This window comes from Ammodytes marinus (genome assembly GCF_949987685.1).
Source record: "Ammodytes marinus genome assembly, chromosome: 13".
NCBI lineage: Eukaryota > Metazoa > Chordata > Actinopteri > Uranoscopiformes > Ammodytidae > Ammodytes > Ammodytes marinus.
This window is the reverse complement of record NC_137217.1, coordinates 11,902,095-11,920,022: the sequence shown is the minus strand read 5'-3', so window position 1 is coordinate 11,920,022 and position 17,928 is coordinate 11,902,095. Positions and strand designations below refer to the sequence as shown.

Here is a 17,928-nt window from a genome sequence, read left to right as displayed (position 1 = left end):
ATATTTGGTAACTTGTTAATATCACACACAAAGACACACGCACACGCACACACACACACGGCTCTTCCTCTATAATCTTTCGCGCCCCCCCTCTCTCATACAGTGTACTACAGCGCTCTCTAGGGGTGCTTCATTGTCCCTGCAGAATCTACCAGACAAGTTTTGACTGTTTGAAACATTTTTTTATTTTATTGAAAGATTTGTCTAAAAAGAAAACAAAATGAAAAGAGACACATTTGAAACTACAGCAATATCAACTAGTTCTACAGACACTCTCAGAATCACAATTTGAAAGACATGGGTGGCATGTGGCCAAGCAAATAAAAAAATAGCATCATCAAAGTTATTTCTGTTGCATTTTTCTTTTACACTCCTGTACAAAAAAAGATCTCATAAATATTACTCTTGTTCTCACTTTCTCTACTTTTTCCTCTTCTTTTAATAATTTATTTTTCCCCATAGAGGTTTGTTTCTGCTTGATTTTGGTTGAACCATGTTTTTTTCATGTATTGCGTCTCACGTTAGCACCCTCTCATTGGTGGGGGGTTAGGTGCTTCAAGGGTGTGACCTCACCTCAGAGTAAGTGTCAGCCAAGTCCATAGAGTATTCTTCTCTCAAGGCTTGCCCTCTTATAGTAACACACAATTTATAATACTTATTTTTTTTCAAATTAGCTTAGATTAAACGATCTAAGAAAAATGTTCTGTGTTCTTTGAGTACTGCAAACCACAACATGTCTTCTATTTCACTTGCAGAATGTTTTTTTTTTTTACGCAGTCAGGTCAGGGATGATAATTGATTTATCTCAGCTTAAAATGGTCAATTGATGTTTATTCTGGAGGTGTACATCTCGCACACCCATCCAACACAACACAACCCAGATCCCCAATGATGACAAGTATTTAGCAGCCCACACATCATAATCAATTCTCCAAAAAAAGAAAATACAAAAAATAAACAAGGCAACTCAAAAAGAAAGAAAAGGCAAAAACAAAATATCTCTCCTTATCATTTTTAGAATATACATGAGCTGAAATTATATTGTCAAAAGAAATGCCCATCCCTGCTCACATTTGAAAAAGACTTGTGTTTGGCAAGACAACGGCGTTAAAAAAATGGTTTGATGAATGGATGAGGCTTGGATGCTTTTCAAAAAACGATAACGATTAATATAGCATTTTGGCTAGCAGTTTTCATGAGTTACAGCGTCTCAGTGTCGGCGTTTAGGATTTGTGATTGGTCAATGCAGCCTGAAGAGGGTGTTGTTGAGTGCACAATAGGTTGAAAGGTACACACCAATATTCAACGGGATAAAATGCATTTTCAACCTTATTTGCAACTAAAAAGTAGTGAAGTATTCCAACTTATTCCCAATGCCTGCCTCCTCCACCTTCTCCAAACTTCAAGGTCTCTTTAGATCATGGCCACATTTGATCATATATGGAAAACAGAACATCTCAAATCACACTCTTTCGGTTGAGGCAGAAGTTTTAAAGATCTACTCAGTAGCTGAGGAAATCCTCTCACACACAGACAGCATGGCAAGCAAGAACAATCAGTTTCAGAGGTAAAGAAAAAAGAAAGAAAAAGCAACATACAGTAAGGAAGATCTCTTCACTACCTAGTTTCTTCATCTTTGGTATAAAATATGCCACCTGTGGGCTGCTTTTGTTCAACAGTTAAGAAAGACTCAAGAAACTGTCAACAGTTTTACTAAAACTATTGCTTTTGCACATTTAGAAATCCTAGCGTGTTTTACAGTTTTTTCTCACAGACAGACATGTTCCTTTTTTTCCCTTTTTTTAAAACTTTTTTTGTTGTTGCAGTGAGACAAGCAAAGCAGGCAAAGCAAACACTTCTGAAGGTAAAAATGACTGCAATCATAAACCAAGAAAAAGAAAAACAACACAAAATACAAATGTGATGGGAGAAATAGAACTTGTATTCCATGATTGAACTTAACTGCATTTTCCACGAAGCAGTGGATTGACCCCGCGACTTGCATTAAAGATTTAAATTTTTCCTATACCAACCAACATCAGCTGCACTGCACCACATAATTTAAAATCATCTTCATACAAATACAACCTTTTTCTTTTTTACCTGTACAGATAGCTTTGTAGATTTCATCTCAGAGGCTCTCGGAACTTTCCCCAGGAGCACCTCTCAAATCATTCAACCACACAGTCTTTTTTTCTATTTTTTTTTATACAACTCAACACCATGGAAACTTATTTCCCAAAGTTTGAGAAAATTAAGGCAATAAAGATTTACGAAAACATTGATATTCTAGAAAACTACTCAAATAATAAAAAGAATGAAATTAATGTAGCTTAATATCAAAGGAAGACAATCTCTTTTTTTCCCCTAGACTTCCTTCCTATTTTTTTTTTATAAAAAAAATCTGAAAATCTACCTCCACATTCAAATGTTCTTTTTTTTCTGTACAGTTTTGTTGGATGAGTTCAGATTTGAGTCCATGTCTTCTCCGTTCCCTTTGGAGGCAAAGTCCAGTCTCACAGTGAGAAATGATAAACTCAAAGTTGCAGACCACATTTGATTTCATTGTCCTCGGGTTCAGGAAACCATAATTTCTCATTTTATCTGTCTTTTTCTTGGTTCAACCAGGTGAGAAATATAACTGACTTTTTTTCATTTCATTTTGTCATTTATTTCGTGCCTGTGCACAGTGGAAGCCTTCTCCCCTGTGTCATGTCACTTTTTTTTTTGTTTTTTCATTTCATTTTGATTCTCTGTGTGTCCAGCGCCTCTGTGCAGTCCTTCTGAAGGCAATGCAGCAATGATTCCTACCCATCTTGTTATCTAAGGGAGACAGAAAAACAACTCAGTGAAAACGGGTAACTTAGGAGACTGTCAACAACCATTCTAAAGCAGACACAACATCCTTTGTGTCCAACCGTTGTGTGGGTTATTTAGGAGGCAGATAAACAAGATGAATAAACACCTGGGGAAAAATACAAAAAAATAGGGAGGGAGTGTATTGCAAGCAAAGGTTGACATGATGCCATGACCAAAACAGAATGGCGTAACACTGTCTGTGCATCTACACACTGCAGCCTTCTGGAGCTGATTATATATGCAAACTTTTCAGCAGGATTTGTTTGACTTGAGAAACACACCCTTAGAAAGAACGGTTGAACATTTCCAGACCGTAAGCAGGAGACACTTTAAAGTTATAGTGCGTAACTTATGATGCCCCAATGAGTTATCTTAAGAGGTTACAACAACACTGTCGGCACATCTACATGAGGTTAGCCTTAGGTGATCCTGCATGGATTGTATTGCTTTTGCTGTATGTCCAGGTTTTTTTCTTAGCAGTAGAATCAACAACTTAAACATTTGTTGGGTGCTTTTGGGGATTTCTGAGCTCCTGTGTCAGTGGTGGGGGAGTGACACAGAAAGGGTTTTGTGCAGCTGATAGACTTAATCAATTTTGTCTCAGCTCATTTGGAGATGGCTTGAATGTAACCGGCATTCAAATATGAAAAAGTTACGCACAATAGCTTTCATTCGTTCCTACAAAAATCTATCAAAAATGTCCGTTGTCTCTGTCCATTGATTTCCATGTGCACGTGTTCAACGAAACATCTTTAAATGACAAGTGACACAGTTTGGCAAATATCTCTAATTGTATAGTTCCAATCCTTCTAAAAGACCAAGTTAAGTGTTTACATGGGCAAATACACACCTAGAATGTGTCTCTAGATATGTTAACTTTAAAGTTTTCAGTTAAAAATGGAACCAGACATTCCTGAAATTAAATTCTAGAACTGAAAAAATAACCCCTCGAAGTTGTGTTTCGATTAAAAGTATTACCGTGCAGTTGTCCTAAAAAATCTACCTGTAAAAATATGTATGGCATATCAAAGTAAACCTAACATAATAGCATATTAGTGCTTCATACCATTAGAATCCCACATTGGCATCCACTCTCAACAGAGCTGCCCCTACTATAAGACAGACAGACGTCTATTTACAACACTCACTTAGCCTGCTGGTAAGAGTATGTGGCGTGATCTCCTGTGTTCTCCACCGATAAAGGCTGCTGTCCATCCTGTGAGGAGGGGGCGGCTGTCTGCTGAGATTGGTCTGTCACCACGCCCTGACACCACAAGCACAGTCAGAGAAACAAGTCAGGAAAAAACAGTCTCCTTCTTTGAAACTTTCTTTTCAATTGTCAAATAAGTGAGGTGAACTAACGGCTATTCGTCCTGCAATGCACACAAAATAAGTTTGCTCGGAACATCCAAAAAGTTAGGCAAAGACACAAATTAATTTGGCATTGATTAAAAGTGAGGGGTTTTGACTTCCTCCGGCAGACTCAGTTTCATTTCTGGTGCTCATTTTTTTTGGAATTCAATAATAGCTCCTCTGGCCTTTGGGGAATTCAGTAGAATGAGTGGCAATGTCTCACACACATCACACAGAACCACAACCTGATTCTGTTATTACCTTGCTTTACGACCCTGAGGTTCCCTCAGTAGCAATACATCAGTGACTGACACGGAGGTCTCCAGGAATTTCTACCAAGAGTTTAGCTGTCGGCTTCTTTTACTAGCATCTAATTTATCGGTGAGGCGCACTACAAGAGAATTAGGTGTGAATAATAGTCCATAGAATTCTCTATATTCAAGCTGAGTCAGCTCTGTAAAGCCTTCTAGGGGCTGCTGTATGAAGCCAGTACAAGTCGTAAGCAGTTTCAAGTCAATAAACAACTTTGCTTTTGTCCTTACTTCCACTGTGATGGCAGAGGCAGGCACTGCAGTGTACTGGGGGATGTAGGTTCCTTGCATAGGAGCAGCTGCTGCAGCAGGCATGTACTGCAGACAGAGGGAGAGGCACAGACTGTATTATAATTGAGCCACAAGCAATATGTCCTCTAGAATCTGTACATTACAATCACTGTCTGACATTTAGATATGTGGTTGTATGACAATTCAGAATATATGACATAATAGTTTGGCACTTAAAACAGAGACAGAGTGTTTTTATGTGTTTTCTGTTGTGAGATCACAGCAGAATTCTCTGCTGACATAGAACAACTCAAAAAGTTCAAACACACACACACACACACACACACACCTACAAACACCTACACACACACACACACACACACACACACACACACACACACACACACACACACACACACACACACACACACACACACACACACACACACACACACACACACACACACACACACACACACACACACACACACACACACACACTCACGGTGCCTGTAGTGCCCAGAGACAAGTGGTTCATCTGCTGGGAGAGAGGACCCATGGAAGGGTGGAGAGACAAACTGGGCTCTAAGGACGATGGGTTGATCACAGCACCCTGAGGGAGGAAAAGAAGGACACACGACCGGATGGGTTATACATTTAACAACTGTTATATCCATGAAGCATAACTTAACAAGCACTGAGAGAAACAAAAAAACACTGTGGCTTCTCCCCTTGCGACATCATATGGGGAAAAAACCCGAACAGGAAGGTGCAGGTGTAGAAGCAGAGAGAGGGTTGTTTTTTCTCAAACTTTGGGAATCTCTAGTAACACCGGGGACCCATGTTGAGAAACCATGAAAAAGTGCATTTTGCACGTGACCTTTAACCTTTTATGTAACTTTCAGCAAGAAAGCAAACACCTGTATTAACATATTGTATACTGTATGTGACTTGACGTGTGAAAAAGACATTGTTTATACAACAGTGCTAAATAAGACCTTTTGAAGACATGCAGCAATAATAAAATATATTAGTAGGAAGACTTCTAACCCAGTAAAGTTTGAAGACTGCAAATGGTTTGACTTTGTACTACTCACAGGCTTGACAGAACATGCTTCTCAATGGAACAGACTGCTTTCACTGTAAACCTCTTCAATGTGAAGGGCTTTGATGCCTCCTAACACCTTCATGCGCTGAGCTCAACATTTCCAGTACGACTCAACGGCTCTGTATAGATTTAATAGGAGACTCATCACACTGTGTGCTGATACGCCTGGCAACCTCCCTGCAGAGGCAAACGCTGTTCATTTGTGATAGCTGTTTAACTACACTTCCCATGAGCACAGACAGCAACAGCGGATACATGTCAGTATCGCTCCGGAGAGCAGTCAGCTCTTCTGTGGCTGCGTGTTGAGACAGGATGTTAGAAAAACACAGGTATTAAATTTAAGTATTTTAGGCAGCAGCCCAGCTGTATGGCACTCATCATAACAGCTCTGTATTTTCAGGGTTTCATGGGGAGGCTTGCAACAAGACAAGCACTCATAGGTAAATACGCACACACACACACACACACACACACACACACACACACACACACACACACACACACACACACACACACACACACAGTCATGAAAGTTCTGGCAGTGTGAAGCATTCCTCTCTCCAAGGCACATAACATCTGTCAGAGTTGTTCACAGTTGTGAATCTGTATGTGAAGATCCTTATGTCTGCAAGCTTCACAGAGGCACACAAACAAACACACACACACACACACACACACACACACACACACACACACGCGCGCACACACACACAGGGATTGTCAGGGCTGTAAACAGTGGTGAGTGCTCTTCCTCCTCAATACTGTCTTCATAGTAGAGATCTGTTTGAAGAACACAGCCGCCTGGCTATCCAAAATCCGCTGTCAACACTGTTTTCAACATCACAAGTCAATGACTGGCAATTTTCCTACACACACAAACACAGAGGCGAACACATCTACACACACACACACACACACACAGACGCATCAACAGATCTACCCACAAACCCCCGCAAAGCCTTGGCTCCGGCAGGTAGATTTAGCAGCCAGAATCCAGCTAATACCCGAGCTTTCCATCCATCTATATAATACGTTCTCTCGTTTAATGATTTCTCATCCTCCCTCGCTCTGTCTCTTGCCTCGTTCAATCTCGCAGCAGGCCTCTACGCAGAGAGAAAGCTGAATAAAGTGAAAGGAGACCCACAATGACTAGTTGTAGGCCCTGATTTAAAGCTGTACAAATGTATTCATGTCTGTGTGTGTGTGTGTGTCAGCGTGCGGACACTATGCAAGAGAGAAGAACAAGATATAAGAACAAAATAGAAACATGCAACAAAGCTTCAACTTTGAATTCTGTTCTTTCTCTCCTCCCTTGCTGTCATTTTTCACAGTAGAGAAGTGAATCTGACCAATGGAATTACTGAAGGCACCAAGAAGCATTATATTAGCAGTATAAAGTGAGGATGACACCCGCTTTACACGAGACAAAACCGCTAACTGCGTCTGGTGTGATGGGTGCTCTGTGCGTGAGACCATGCTGGACAACCAGCATCATTAGTTCTCTCTCAGATGCTGCAGTCTGAACAGCAGATGTTTGTATTACTCTATATACCTTTTTACATTTCAAACCAGGAATATATGAAACATAGACTTGTACTGTATTGCCAGGTTGTAAACTTTAAAAATGCACCCACTTTATTTGTGTTTATTTGTTCTGCACACATGCACACCCAGTGTCCCAGCATAAAAACAAGTTAAGCATTGTGAAATACTTGAAGGCTCAGACATGTACTGATCTGTGCTTTCTTCGCCCCCTTTGTCCCCTCAGATGAGTTTAACATGGCAACTTGACTCAGGAAGATCAAAAATTATAATTCTTTGGATGTCTCATTCCAGCCCTCCCCACTATAAGCCGCCTTCATAGTCTTTCTTGCTAAGCATGGCTACGGTAATGCATTAATTTCCTGTAGGGGGATTTGTGAGTAATTATGCACAAAGACATCCTCTCGCTAATTAGGATGTAAAGACAGGGAGTTCATGTAATCTGGGCGTTCCACCAAGGCTCGAAAACACACAGTCCTAAAGGCACTCCACGGTGTGTATATTGTGTATCTGTATTAATTGGAGAGAGTGCATACTTACGTGTGTGTGTGTGTGTGTGTCTGTGTGTCTGTAAATAAAGTTGTGTTGAGTGCATGTAAGTTCACCTTATTTAGTCCAGGGGAACCAAAACATCACTTTTTTTTTCCCCTAACTTTTTAATTAATAGAGTCATGCACTTATTTAGTAACCTTGTGTCTACAAAGTGTGCATCTGTGAAACTACGTGCATTTGATTCAGATTCAGATTCAGATTCAGATTCAGATTCCCAAACCTCCCAAACTCTACGATGGACTGTTGATGGAGTGATAAGCAGAGGAGTGCTCGTGTGTGTGCGTCAACCTTAATGTGTCGAAGAGTGCACACCGTTAACCGGAGTTACCAGTCATTAACTGTGGTACAGCGGTGAGGAAGCTTCCGCTGCCATAGGAACAGAATTAAAGCTCTGTGTCTCTCCGCAGTCTCCCTCCCTGACGCGGCTTTAATTTGCCAAGCTCCTCTGTATCCAGGAACTACAATGACTAGCCTCCGCCTTTGTTGTCTAACAGGGATTTCGACTATGCAGAGACAAGGCTGGGGAACAGGCGCGCAGCAGTCCAGACATGCTTTTGCAGCAGTTGTTTTCTTTTCTTTGTTCCAGATTTTATTCTTTGTAATCCCTCCTTTCCTCTCCTTTTCCCCAGGCCTGCCTCTTTCCCCGTGCCCTCTCTCCTCCCTCAAATACACACAGTTTCTCTTATTTATTTATTTTTTCCAAACCCCATTCTCTATAGTATTCTATCTCTCTCTCTTCCTTCTCCCCAGTCTGAGCAAAATCATATCAAGCAGCCTGCCAAATAATTAGAAGGAACATTTGTTTGAAAACACATTTACAGAAGGGTATTATCCTCTCTTGTGGACATCATTTTAATGAAACATGACAAACAATGTTTTTTTAGGAGTTGACAGATACACACAAAGAGGAAGACAGATAGGAGGAGAGAACACTGGAGAGGGGGAGAGACAGAATTTGGAACTCGTTTAACTATTGGGCTGTGGCGGTATTTGCTGCAAAACTCTTGCATGGCTGATAAAACTGTATCTGTGCTGCCTTTATCTTCCGTCCCCCTTCAGCTGACATTTTCTTGGGAGCACAACTAAATGTTGCAGGTGTAAAATATGCTGTCGGCAGAATGCATCCAACCCTTTAACACCTGCGTTTAGATAGGAATCTGGGTGATAAAATCGGTCTTGACTATTGCCTCTTTGTAAGAGAAGCCAACTTTGCTTCCTAGAAAACAAATATATATATATATATATATATATATATATATATATATATATATATATATGGGGCAAGAGCCCGCTGTGCTGTAAATCGTATTCCACCACTACCAACAAATCTGGAGGAGACAGTAGTGTCATGGTGGGATGTCATGTCTGTCTAGATATTGTGGCATATCTGAAGGCTTTCGTCAGCCATGGTGACAGTCTTATCCCATTGTGCACATGTCTAATGATTGACTCCCTCGCTTCCTGTCTGATAGAAATGTTCCCTATAAAACATGAGTATAAAAAATATAAAAATTAAATGCATGTTTTACAGTCTTTACAGAGTGAATATAAAATGTCTGATGCACACTGTTCACGAGCAGAACCGGTGGAACCGTGAACTACTTACAAATAAATGTTAAAGAGGTAATTAAGGTTTTATTTTTCATCTGAGGCACTTTGAAGGTTTATGTACAGTCCCAGCGTGGATCCATTCCACCTATGATTTTCGACTGGCAAAACTGAGAAATAATCAAACGATGAATGAGGTTGATCACCTGAAAGAAGTAAAGCCAGGACTGTGTAGCCTGTATTGTGGTGCCTGTAAGGTGGAGAGACTTTATACAGTATGTTAGGGTTATTACTGTATGTCAGACAGACAGTGTGTCAAAGTCTGAGACTTTACAGTGAGCTCAATACACTGTATACACTCCCTGGTTACAAGTAAAGGTAGTCTTGAAGTTTGTGTGTGAGAGAGTATGAGAGAAGACTAAAGAGAACTTGTGTAGTGAGAAGTCTCTCCCATATGAAGTAGATATACAGTCACAATACATGACTTTATGTGTTAATATATGTGTGGGTATGTATCAAATGTTTGCATTTTTAATCAAAGTTGTGTGCATGTGTATATGAGATTGTCTGTTTTTGCAACAGGATAGACAGAGCTCAGACAGTCTAAATTCTTTGGATTCCGACAGGAAGCCCATATGTTTATGTACCGTACAATGCTTGTTCCTTGTTGTGCTTATGTTAACGCAATGATATGTTTTGCATACACACATAACTGTTCAAATACGATCAGCAGTAAACACTGACTTTAATGTAATCATTGTGCATTCCATTTCACTTAAGGAAGTCTTTTTTTCCCCTTTTTTGTTGTTGCTGCAGTTTCATTTCAAACCAGCAGGGAGCAACCTTTTATTATGGATCTTAGCCTCCGCTCCGCTGAACCCTTGGAATTGCTCTAAGTCTGAATCAGCATGCTAGGACTAAAGTTGTTTGACCTAAGTTTGGCTCTCCTTTGCTATACTGTGTGTGTCACTTTATTTGATTTATTTCTTGCATTATTGCAATTTTTCAGTGACTTATTCCATCATTTGCAGTGACATATGAGCTAAAGAAGCACTCCAGAGATATTAGATACTGTTGCAAAGCAATTATGCTAAACATTTCAGCACAAACAAGGCCTACAGTGTCTAAAATAGATGGCTTTGTAATTTAGACAGGCATTCACGGTACTTAGCTTTTTTCAAATGAGAACCACCTTTAAGGAATAAAGAAAGATTTTATATTAGCAGACTAAGAAGTGAACGAGGAGTAAGTGCTGCTAAATCCTTAGACACAGAGATGACAGGCCAGGAAAAGTGTTACGGCCACACGTACTGTATATGATGACACAACAAACGGCGGAGTGGCTGGTTGAGAGAAACTTACTGTAGGTTGCATAACATACTGTTGATGTGGCATCCAAGATGTACTCTGGACCTGAGAGAAGAGAAGATGGAGAGAAGGTATAATATCAGACATGGCCAAGGGAGTGCAGACAGATGGAGAGAAGAAAAGGATAGGGGACGGGAATGAGTAGGAGGATGCAGAAGGGAGGTCAGGATGAGATGAGAGGGAAGGGAAGATCAAAAGGAAGACTCTTATAAGTGCATGAAGAATTGAGGGGGAGAGAACATGAAGAAAGACAATTGGAAGACAGAAATGACAGGAAGATGGCAAAAAAGATGACAAAAAACAAAGAGGAGAAGAGAGAAAATGAATCATTAGAACAAGTCTTTACAAGCCCATTTCAGAGCCCCCCGGTCCCCTGCGGCAAAGTGTGCCTTAAAGAATATTAGGGCAGTAACTGAGGGGTCCACCAATACAGTATGTTATGTTGTAATTATAAGAGGATATGAAGACCCACAGAGAGCAGTACAGTCTAATAATTACTGCTTCACAGTGGAGGTTTCATCATCAAAGCCTGTCTTGGCCACAAATCACCACTTTCATCTCCTAGCGCTATATACTCACTGTCCAACCCCAAACATGAGGAGAAACGAGTCCCCGAAGGCCCCCTTTTGTCACATGTATGGAGTATGCACGTGTATAGCCATTAGTCATATCCTCATACTATATTATGAGTGCTTGTGTATGTCTGCTAACATGCGTCTGTCCATGGGGAGTAGTGCAGTGCAGACAGAAGACAGGTTAACTTTTAGCCTGTGCTTTTCCCCCCCATAAAGCATGGATGCGGTTGTGTCGTTGCGTGTGTAAATCTGCACTGCGGAAAGTGTGCCTTTGCATTTGGCTCATCTCATTTATAGCGGTGATTGTGCTAGAAAAGAAGCTGTGGGGGAGGACACGGGGGTTTGTTTTAAAGTCTACGTGTGTGATAAACTGAGGTTCAACTACTCAGTCAGAGAAACAAAGCTACAGCGCCCAAACAGCTTCTGACGTGAATTGCTACGGTTTGTGTGCGCCTGGAAGAGAGGATGTGCGACACATGGGAACAGAGAGAGAGAGAGAGAGACAAAAGGAGGATTTGTGCCAAAGAATGAAAGATCGATGGGAGACGTGCTGCAATATAAGCCTGTGTTTTATCATTGCTAGACAAAGAATTGTCTTGAATAGAGAGCTTATAACATAATTCCTCGTCTTTTCCAAACAAAGGACAAGCTCTACATGCAGCTTGACCTGTATGTCCAGGAAATGAACACAAGATGACATTCAATGAAGCAATTTGTTCTACAGTTGTTTTTATTCATTTTGAAACCAATTGAACTGCTGTTGAGGGGATCAATTTAATATATTGGCAAAATATTGCTGAAGCCCTGGTCCGAGAGAGTTGTTAACGTCACTAAAGATGAGTCAGCTTGTATTTAATATTTTTATTTTGCCAGCCAATCCCATAACAAAAGGCAAAACCAACAATGTGTTTGTCGGTCTCTTAGTACTCTCAGACTTGCCCTGCTTGTTGCACAAAGCCCTTATCTGTTCCCTGTGATGACAGAAATCTTTATAAACAGGTTCACAAATGCATTGTTTGATTTAATAGTAATTTTCCTTCACAGCAGGGCATTGCAGTTTTGAGCAAACATTGATTAAACAGTAGGAAATCATGTATTTGTCAGAGATAATTTCCAGGTGCACTGAGTAATACACATTTGGTGTGCTGGTGGGAAGTACAGTTGGAATATACTGTATATACAGTATATTTCTTTTGTCCATCTCATGTTTTTGTATCACGTTGTCCACTTCACTTGAGGTAAACAATGTGATGAAACCAACACTTGAGATATGAAGTTATCTATCTTAACTTCTACACACAACCCTTAGATTAGAGGCCACTTTTAACCAATTTGCTGTTCAAGAGGGCCGTATCAATTTCTGAAACCATTGCAGTGACACACAGCTTGTTCTCACAGAGCAAACAGAAAGGATCCACCCACCTGGTATGTAGAGACAGGAGAGGCAGCGATGAATGGTGTTATGGACGTCTGCGCAATCATCCGATTAGTGGAGATGCTGTATGGCGAAGAGTAGAACCTGCGGAAGCAAACAAGGAATTGTTTAATTTTTACATCATCAATATCTATACAGTTGAAGCTCTCCATATGTAGCCGAACGCAAAGGAGAAAATGAGCCTTTTGTAGCTCTTTGTTTCAAACCACCCCGGCATACATCAATACACCGCTGACAAAACGGATCAGACATCATCAAAGCTGTCATGGAAAGAATAAATATTGCAGCTTCACTCTGCTGCGCCACGCCATCAGAAGACGTCTTAGAATGAGACTTGACACTGCACCAGGGTACACATCATGTTACAAAGGAGTCTGCTAACACCGCTATGCATAATAATGAATTATCACCTTAATGTGCGTGTGGGCGAGTATTTCAATATCACCCTTTAGGTTCCCACCTCCTACGCGTATTCCACTTGGCAGAGAAAAGCGCCATCTGCAACATCTGCATTTTTATACTCTGTTTACTTTCTCTTCCTATACACCTTTCTTTGCCCTTCTGATTTGGCTCGATCTATCTATCTTTTTTTTTTCTTCATCTCACCCCCTCAACCCTGCAGCGGTAGAATGCTGTGGCTTGCAGTGCTTTATTTATCATTGTGTACCTAGAGAGGACATGTTTCATCCGCCAGGCCGTGTTGCTGTGCCCGATCGATCCCAAAGTGTCTGTTGACTGAATAATGGAGCGAGGGAGGGGGACAAAGAGAGGGAGAGAGAGAGAGGGAGGCAGAGACGGACAGAAGGCCTCACCTATACCCATCTCTAACACAGCCGGCCGTGATTGTATAAAAAGGTACTTGCCCCAAATCAAGTGTAGCTTGATTGGAGGAAGACCTGGTTGGTTTATATTTCAAGGTTCCTGCAAACTACTCCTGGCAAATATAACATTATTTAAAAAGTGCTGTATCTATACTAGAATACTAGAATAGATAGCATAGATAAATAATATACTTAACTTTTTCTATTTCTAAAGCTATAGTGCGTGACTTATGTCACTCCCATGAGGAATTCTGAGTAATTACAACAGCACTGTTTGCCCATCTGCATTAGATAAGTAAAAGCCTTCTCTGAATCTCTGGATCATATTCCTTCTGCTTTATGTCCAGGTTTTTCCTCAGTTTTGAAAAAGTTACGCACTATAGCTTTAAAATCCACTTTATTCTTACAACCAAGATGGCAGCTATAGCAGTCATGGGTGAAGACAGGAAAAGGTGGCTGGATTGGTGCTACTCCACTGTGACACCAGCACATATCTCATTTCAAGGGTGAAATGGGTTGCTGGGGTCGGCCACCTGTTCTGTTATTGCACTTTCTGTTTCACATTACATTTGTTCGGCCAGTGATCGAGCACGAGCAGTTTTGAAACACAGCTGCCAGATACAAAAAGCCGTCAGATATTTTTAAACTATTGCAGTCCAGGCCCCAGTGGATGCAGTTGGTTCCCAGCTGACTGTGATAAGCTCCAGAGCGTGATTTTTAACCTCACACAGACATCCAGCTACAATGCCATACTCTCTACTTTTACTCAATACATTATGGTTCCCTTCCTTGGCACTAGGATTATACTGTATACATTTCGTAACTGTTCAGCTCTGGTTCATAGACAGGTTGATTGTGTGTTCTATCTAAGGTGTATTGACACACGCTCAAACACTTAGATTTCCATTTAACTCCTTGAAAGTGACATAGATTTTCTTTAACTTTCCTTTTGCACCTTTTAAATCTGGCTCAAGTGAAAGTCTCCTTGAGTTGTTATACTTCTAACCACGTGTATTGTTAGTTACCCAAATATTCTCTTATTAGCTATATGTTTTTTTTCCTGAGGAATAGCCCCTCAGGTCTTCATTTAGTGGTATGTTTCAACCTTGAACAGCACTTGAATTTGAAAAGTTTTAACAGATACAGTATATAGTGGATCAGTTGGGCTCAGAAGTGGACCACTGATCACGCAGCAGTATGCATCCATCTTTTTTGACTAGACAATTAATGTATGGCTTGCATTAGAGACACTGTATTACTGTCACTGATGAATACAAATGAGTGAACGAAGCCGGGTTATTCAATAGGCTTTTCTGATTGTGCTTATTGTATTTTTCATTAGAGTGATGTGTATTGAGAGAGAGAGAAATAGGAGGCAGAGGACAGATCCAAGGTTATTGATGGAGGCTATTAGCCCTGAGCAGCGCGCTGTCAATAGGGACTCCAGCGCGGCTGTTTAAACAATACACTAAACATGTAATTGCGAACGGAACATTACGACGGGATTGAATTTAAAACCTCTCGGTGGGTCCCTGGTGTGACCCCCGCCGCACTGTCAGGAGTTTGCCCTGAAAAATTAGCGAATGATTAAGTGCCGACCTCAGCGACTCTTCAGCAGAGAGATGTGGGTGAGCATGCTAAAATATATATGTGTGTGTGTGTGTGTGTGTGTGTGTGTGTGTGTGTGTGTGTGTGTGTGTGTGTGTGTGTGTGTGTGTGTGTGTGTGTGTGTGGGCAGAAGAGAAGGAAGAAGGAGGGGACTGATAGAAAGGGGTATGAACATGAAGGCACAGAGAAACAGAAAAAGCAAATAGAGCATATAGGAGGCAGATTGAGAGAAACCGAGAAAATGAATGTTGGGTCTCCCTGAGAGGACAGGCTATAAGCCAAAGCAGTCTGGCCGGTTCGGACACATGTTTCCAATAACACCAGATTGGCATCGGACCCTTAGAAAACCAGCCCAGTCCTGAAGCTTGGACAGACTCGCAAACTTGTATTAGATTTGTACCTTTAGCCTCTCCTTGGTCTGACTTTCTTTTTGCCTTTGCACTCCTCTTGACCCCGACCAGCCCTCCCTTTTTATTAAACCCCCACCCATCCCTTCTTTTCTCCTCTCTAATTAGCTGCATTAGCATTTCACAGTCATTTAGCGCTTTGCCGGAAGGAGCCTCAATGACCTCGGAAAGAGAGGTTGGAGAGGGCTTAAGCAAGCGCACAGATGCTCGTGCGTGAACACGCATTCACATGCAGGAGCACACACACACACACACACACACACACACACACACACACACACACACACACACACACACACACACACACACACACACACACACACAAACAGAAACACACACACACGCACACACACACGCACCAGAAGAGTGCTTGGGAATGGGCAGTAAGAATAAGAATATGTATGCGACTAGACAAAGGGGGTGTATATCGCTCGTTTCATCACAATACGATATTAGATGGAAACATTGGACGACGATACAATATTTGCATAAATCACAAAGTCTGCCACGATACGACTTAGATTTGACTCAATTCAGGGGCCTGTGATCCTATGAGACTATATCATTTAACACAACCTGTTACATTCAAATCAACTCACAATTTCTTTTTTGACAAAAAGTGTTCTGGATTACAATCGCTTGGTATGCCTTTAAAGGTGGTATGATGAAGGTTAAGTCAAAGTCAAATGTGGAGAGCGCAACAGTGAGTTAGAGGAGGATGAGGGAATGTGCAGGTACAAAGAGAAGAGAGGACTGAGCTGACAAAATGGAAGAAGGGGGGAAGAGAAAGACAAAGAAGGAGTCTGCTGGGACGACATCACCAGCAGCATTCCTTGCAGATGGGAACAATCTCCAATTTCCCCCTGAATCAGGCAGACACCCGGCTGTCTGCATTCAGCCTCAGAGCACTGCAGAGCGCCTCGGCTGACGAAAGACTTACAGCGCCACTGCAACACCGCCCAACTTCACTGTCTGCAATCAAAACCTACATGTCTGACAGCTTGTGTGCATATAGGTGCATAAATAAATGTCTCATCTGCATCAGCCAGGGTTAGACAAAGTGTGTGCGTGTGTGTGTGTGTGTGTGTGTGTATTAATGGCCCGTATGTCCTACCCCTATTAAAATGTGTGTGGTCTACTCATTTGTAAGCAGGTGCTCGCATATCATTGCTGATGGTTGCGCTGCACTTTACATGTATGCTGGTGTAAGAAGGTGTCATCCGATTAGTTCAGAAAGCAAGTCCTGAAGTTTGGGATGGAGCAGAACTGTAGATTTGGCTGTACACATGTTTGGCAGGGAATGTGCATCAACATTATAGTTTGCAGACATCCAAAGCTGTAGACCCAGTTTGTGAATCTGAGAAAGAAAACTTTGCACCTACCCGTTCTGCATCGCGGTGGGATCATACGTCAACGCCATACCACTCTGGAGAAAGAGATAACGAGAGAAACATACACCTACAGGTTAGAATACTGGGTATGCCTTTTGAATCATGAGTGTTTACTCTCTCATTAAGATTGGATGTGCAAACAGTTATTCTGTGGGGCAAACTGATTTAGCAACTTTGCTTAATAACATAAGAGAGATAATTATAATTAAATAAGAGATATAAGTGTGTAACATAAATGTCTGAGGTCATGAATAGGAGACAGCTTTGCATTTCAATCTGCATTATGTCAGTGTCAGAAGAAATTCCAAACTACAAGGGTGTATTTGAGTTGCCAGGTCCTCTCTGTCCCTCTTCTTCTAGCCAAGTTTGTATCATAATCTGACACTCGTCTCTAAGAATGTCTCAATTCCTCTGCTGTATGCAAATGATTGAGACTGTATTTTTCCCTGCAGAGCTTTGAAAAAGATCTTCATCCACTTGTCTGCCCCTTAGCAATGTAGAAGCAAACTAGAAGCAACAATAGTGTTTTTAGTCCCCTAGTCCTAATTTCTTCTGCTTCTCCATCTCTCTCTTTATGGCTCTCCCCCTTCTTTTATCTGCAACCCTACAGAACAAGTCATTAGTTCTCGTTCTATATTCCACACACACTAGTCTCTCCTCTCATTGGCACACGAGTTGAATGTGCCCTGATGCTGAACTGCAATGTTTGTTTCCCCAAACTGTTTTTCTAGGCAGGACTGGGAGGGGGGGGGGGTATAGACTGCAGAGGCAATAAAAAGGAGTGCCAGACATTGAAGACATCCAATAGCAAAAAAAAAT

At 41.3% G+C, this 17,928-nt stretch overlaps 1 protein-coding gene across 1 annotated transcript in view; it reads right to left on the bottom strand.

The window, feature by feature from the left end:
* Nucleotides 1–249: 249 nt before the first annotated feature.
* LOC307259907 (RNA-binding motif, single-stranded-interacting protein 3-like) overlaps nt 250–17,928 on the bottom strand; it is a 115,880-nt gene continuing 98,201 nt past the window's right edge. The window contains exons 8-14 of the mRNA XM_080039977.1: nt 17,101–17,144; nt 12,870–12,966; nt 10,867–10,917; nt 5,260–5,367; nt 4,755–4,841; nt 4,008–4,123; nt 250–2,823 (exon numbers count right to left, since the gene is read on the bottom strand). Of these exons, the coding sequence (XP_079896103.1) occupies nt 2,820–2,823; nt 4,008–4,123; nt 4,755–4,841; nt 5,260–5,367; nt 10,867–10,917; nt 12,870–12,966; nt 17,101–17,144 (507 nt within the window). The 3' untranslated portion in view covers nt 250–2,819. The remainder of the gene's footprint in view (nt 2,824–4,007; nt 4,124–4,754; nt 4,842–5,259; nt 5,368–10,866; nt 10,918–12,869; nt 12,967–17,100; nt 17,145–17,928) is intronic.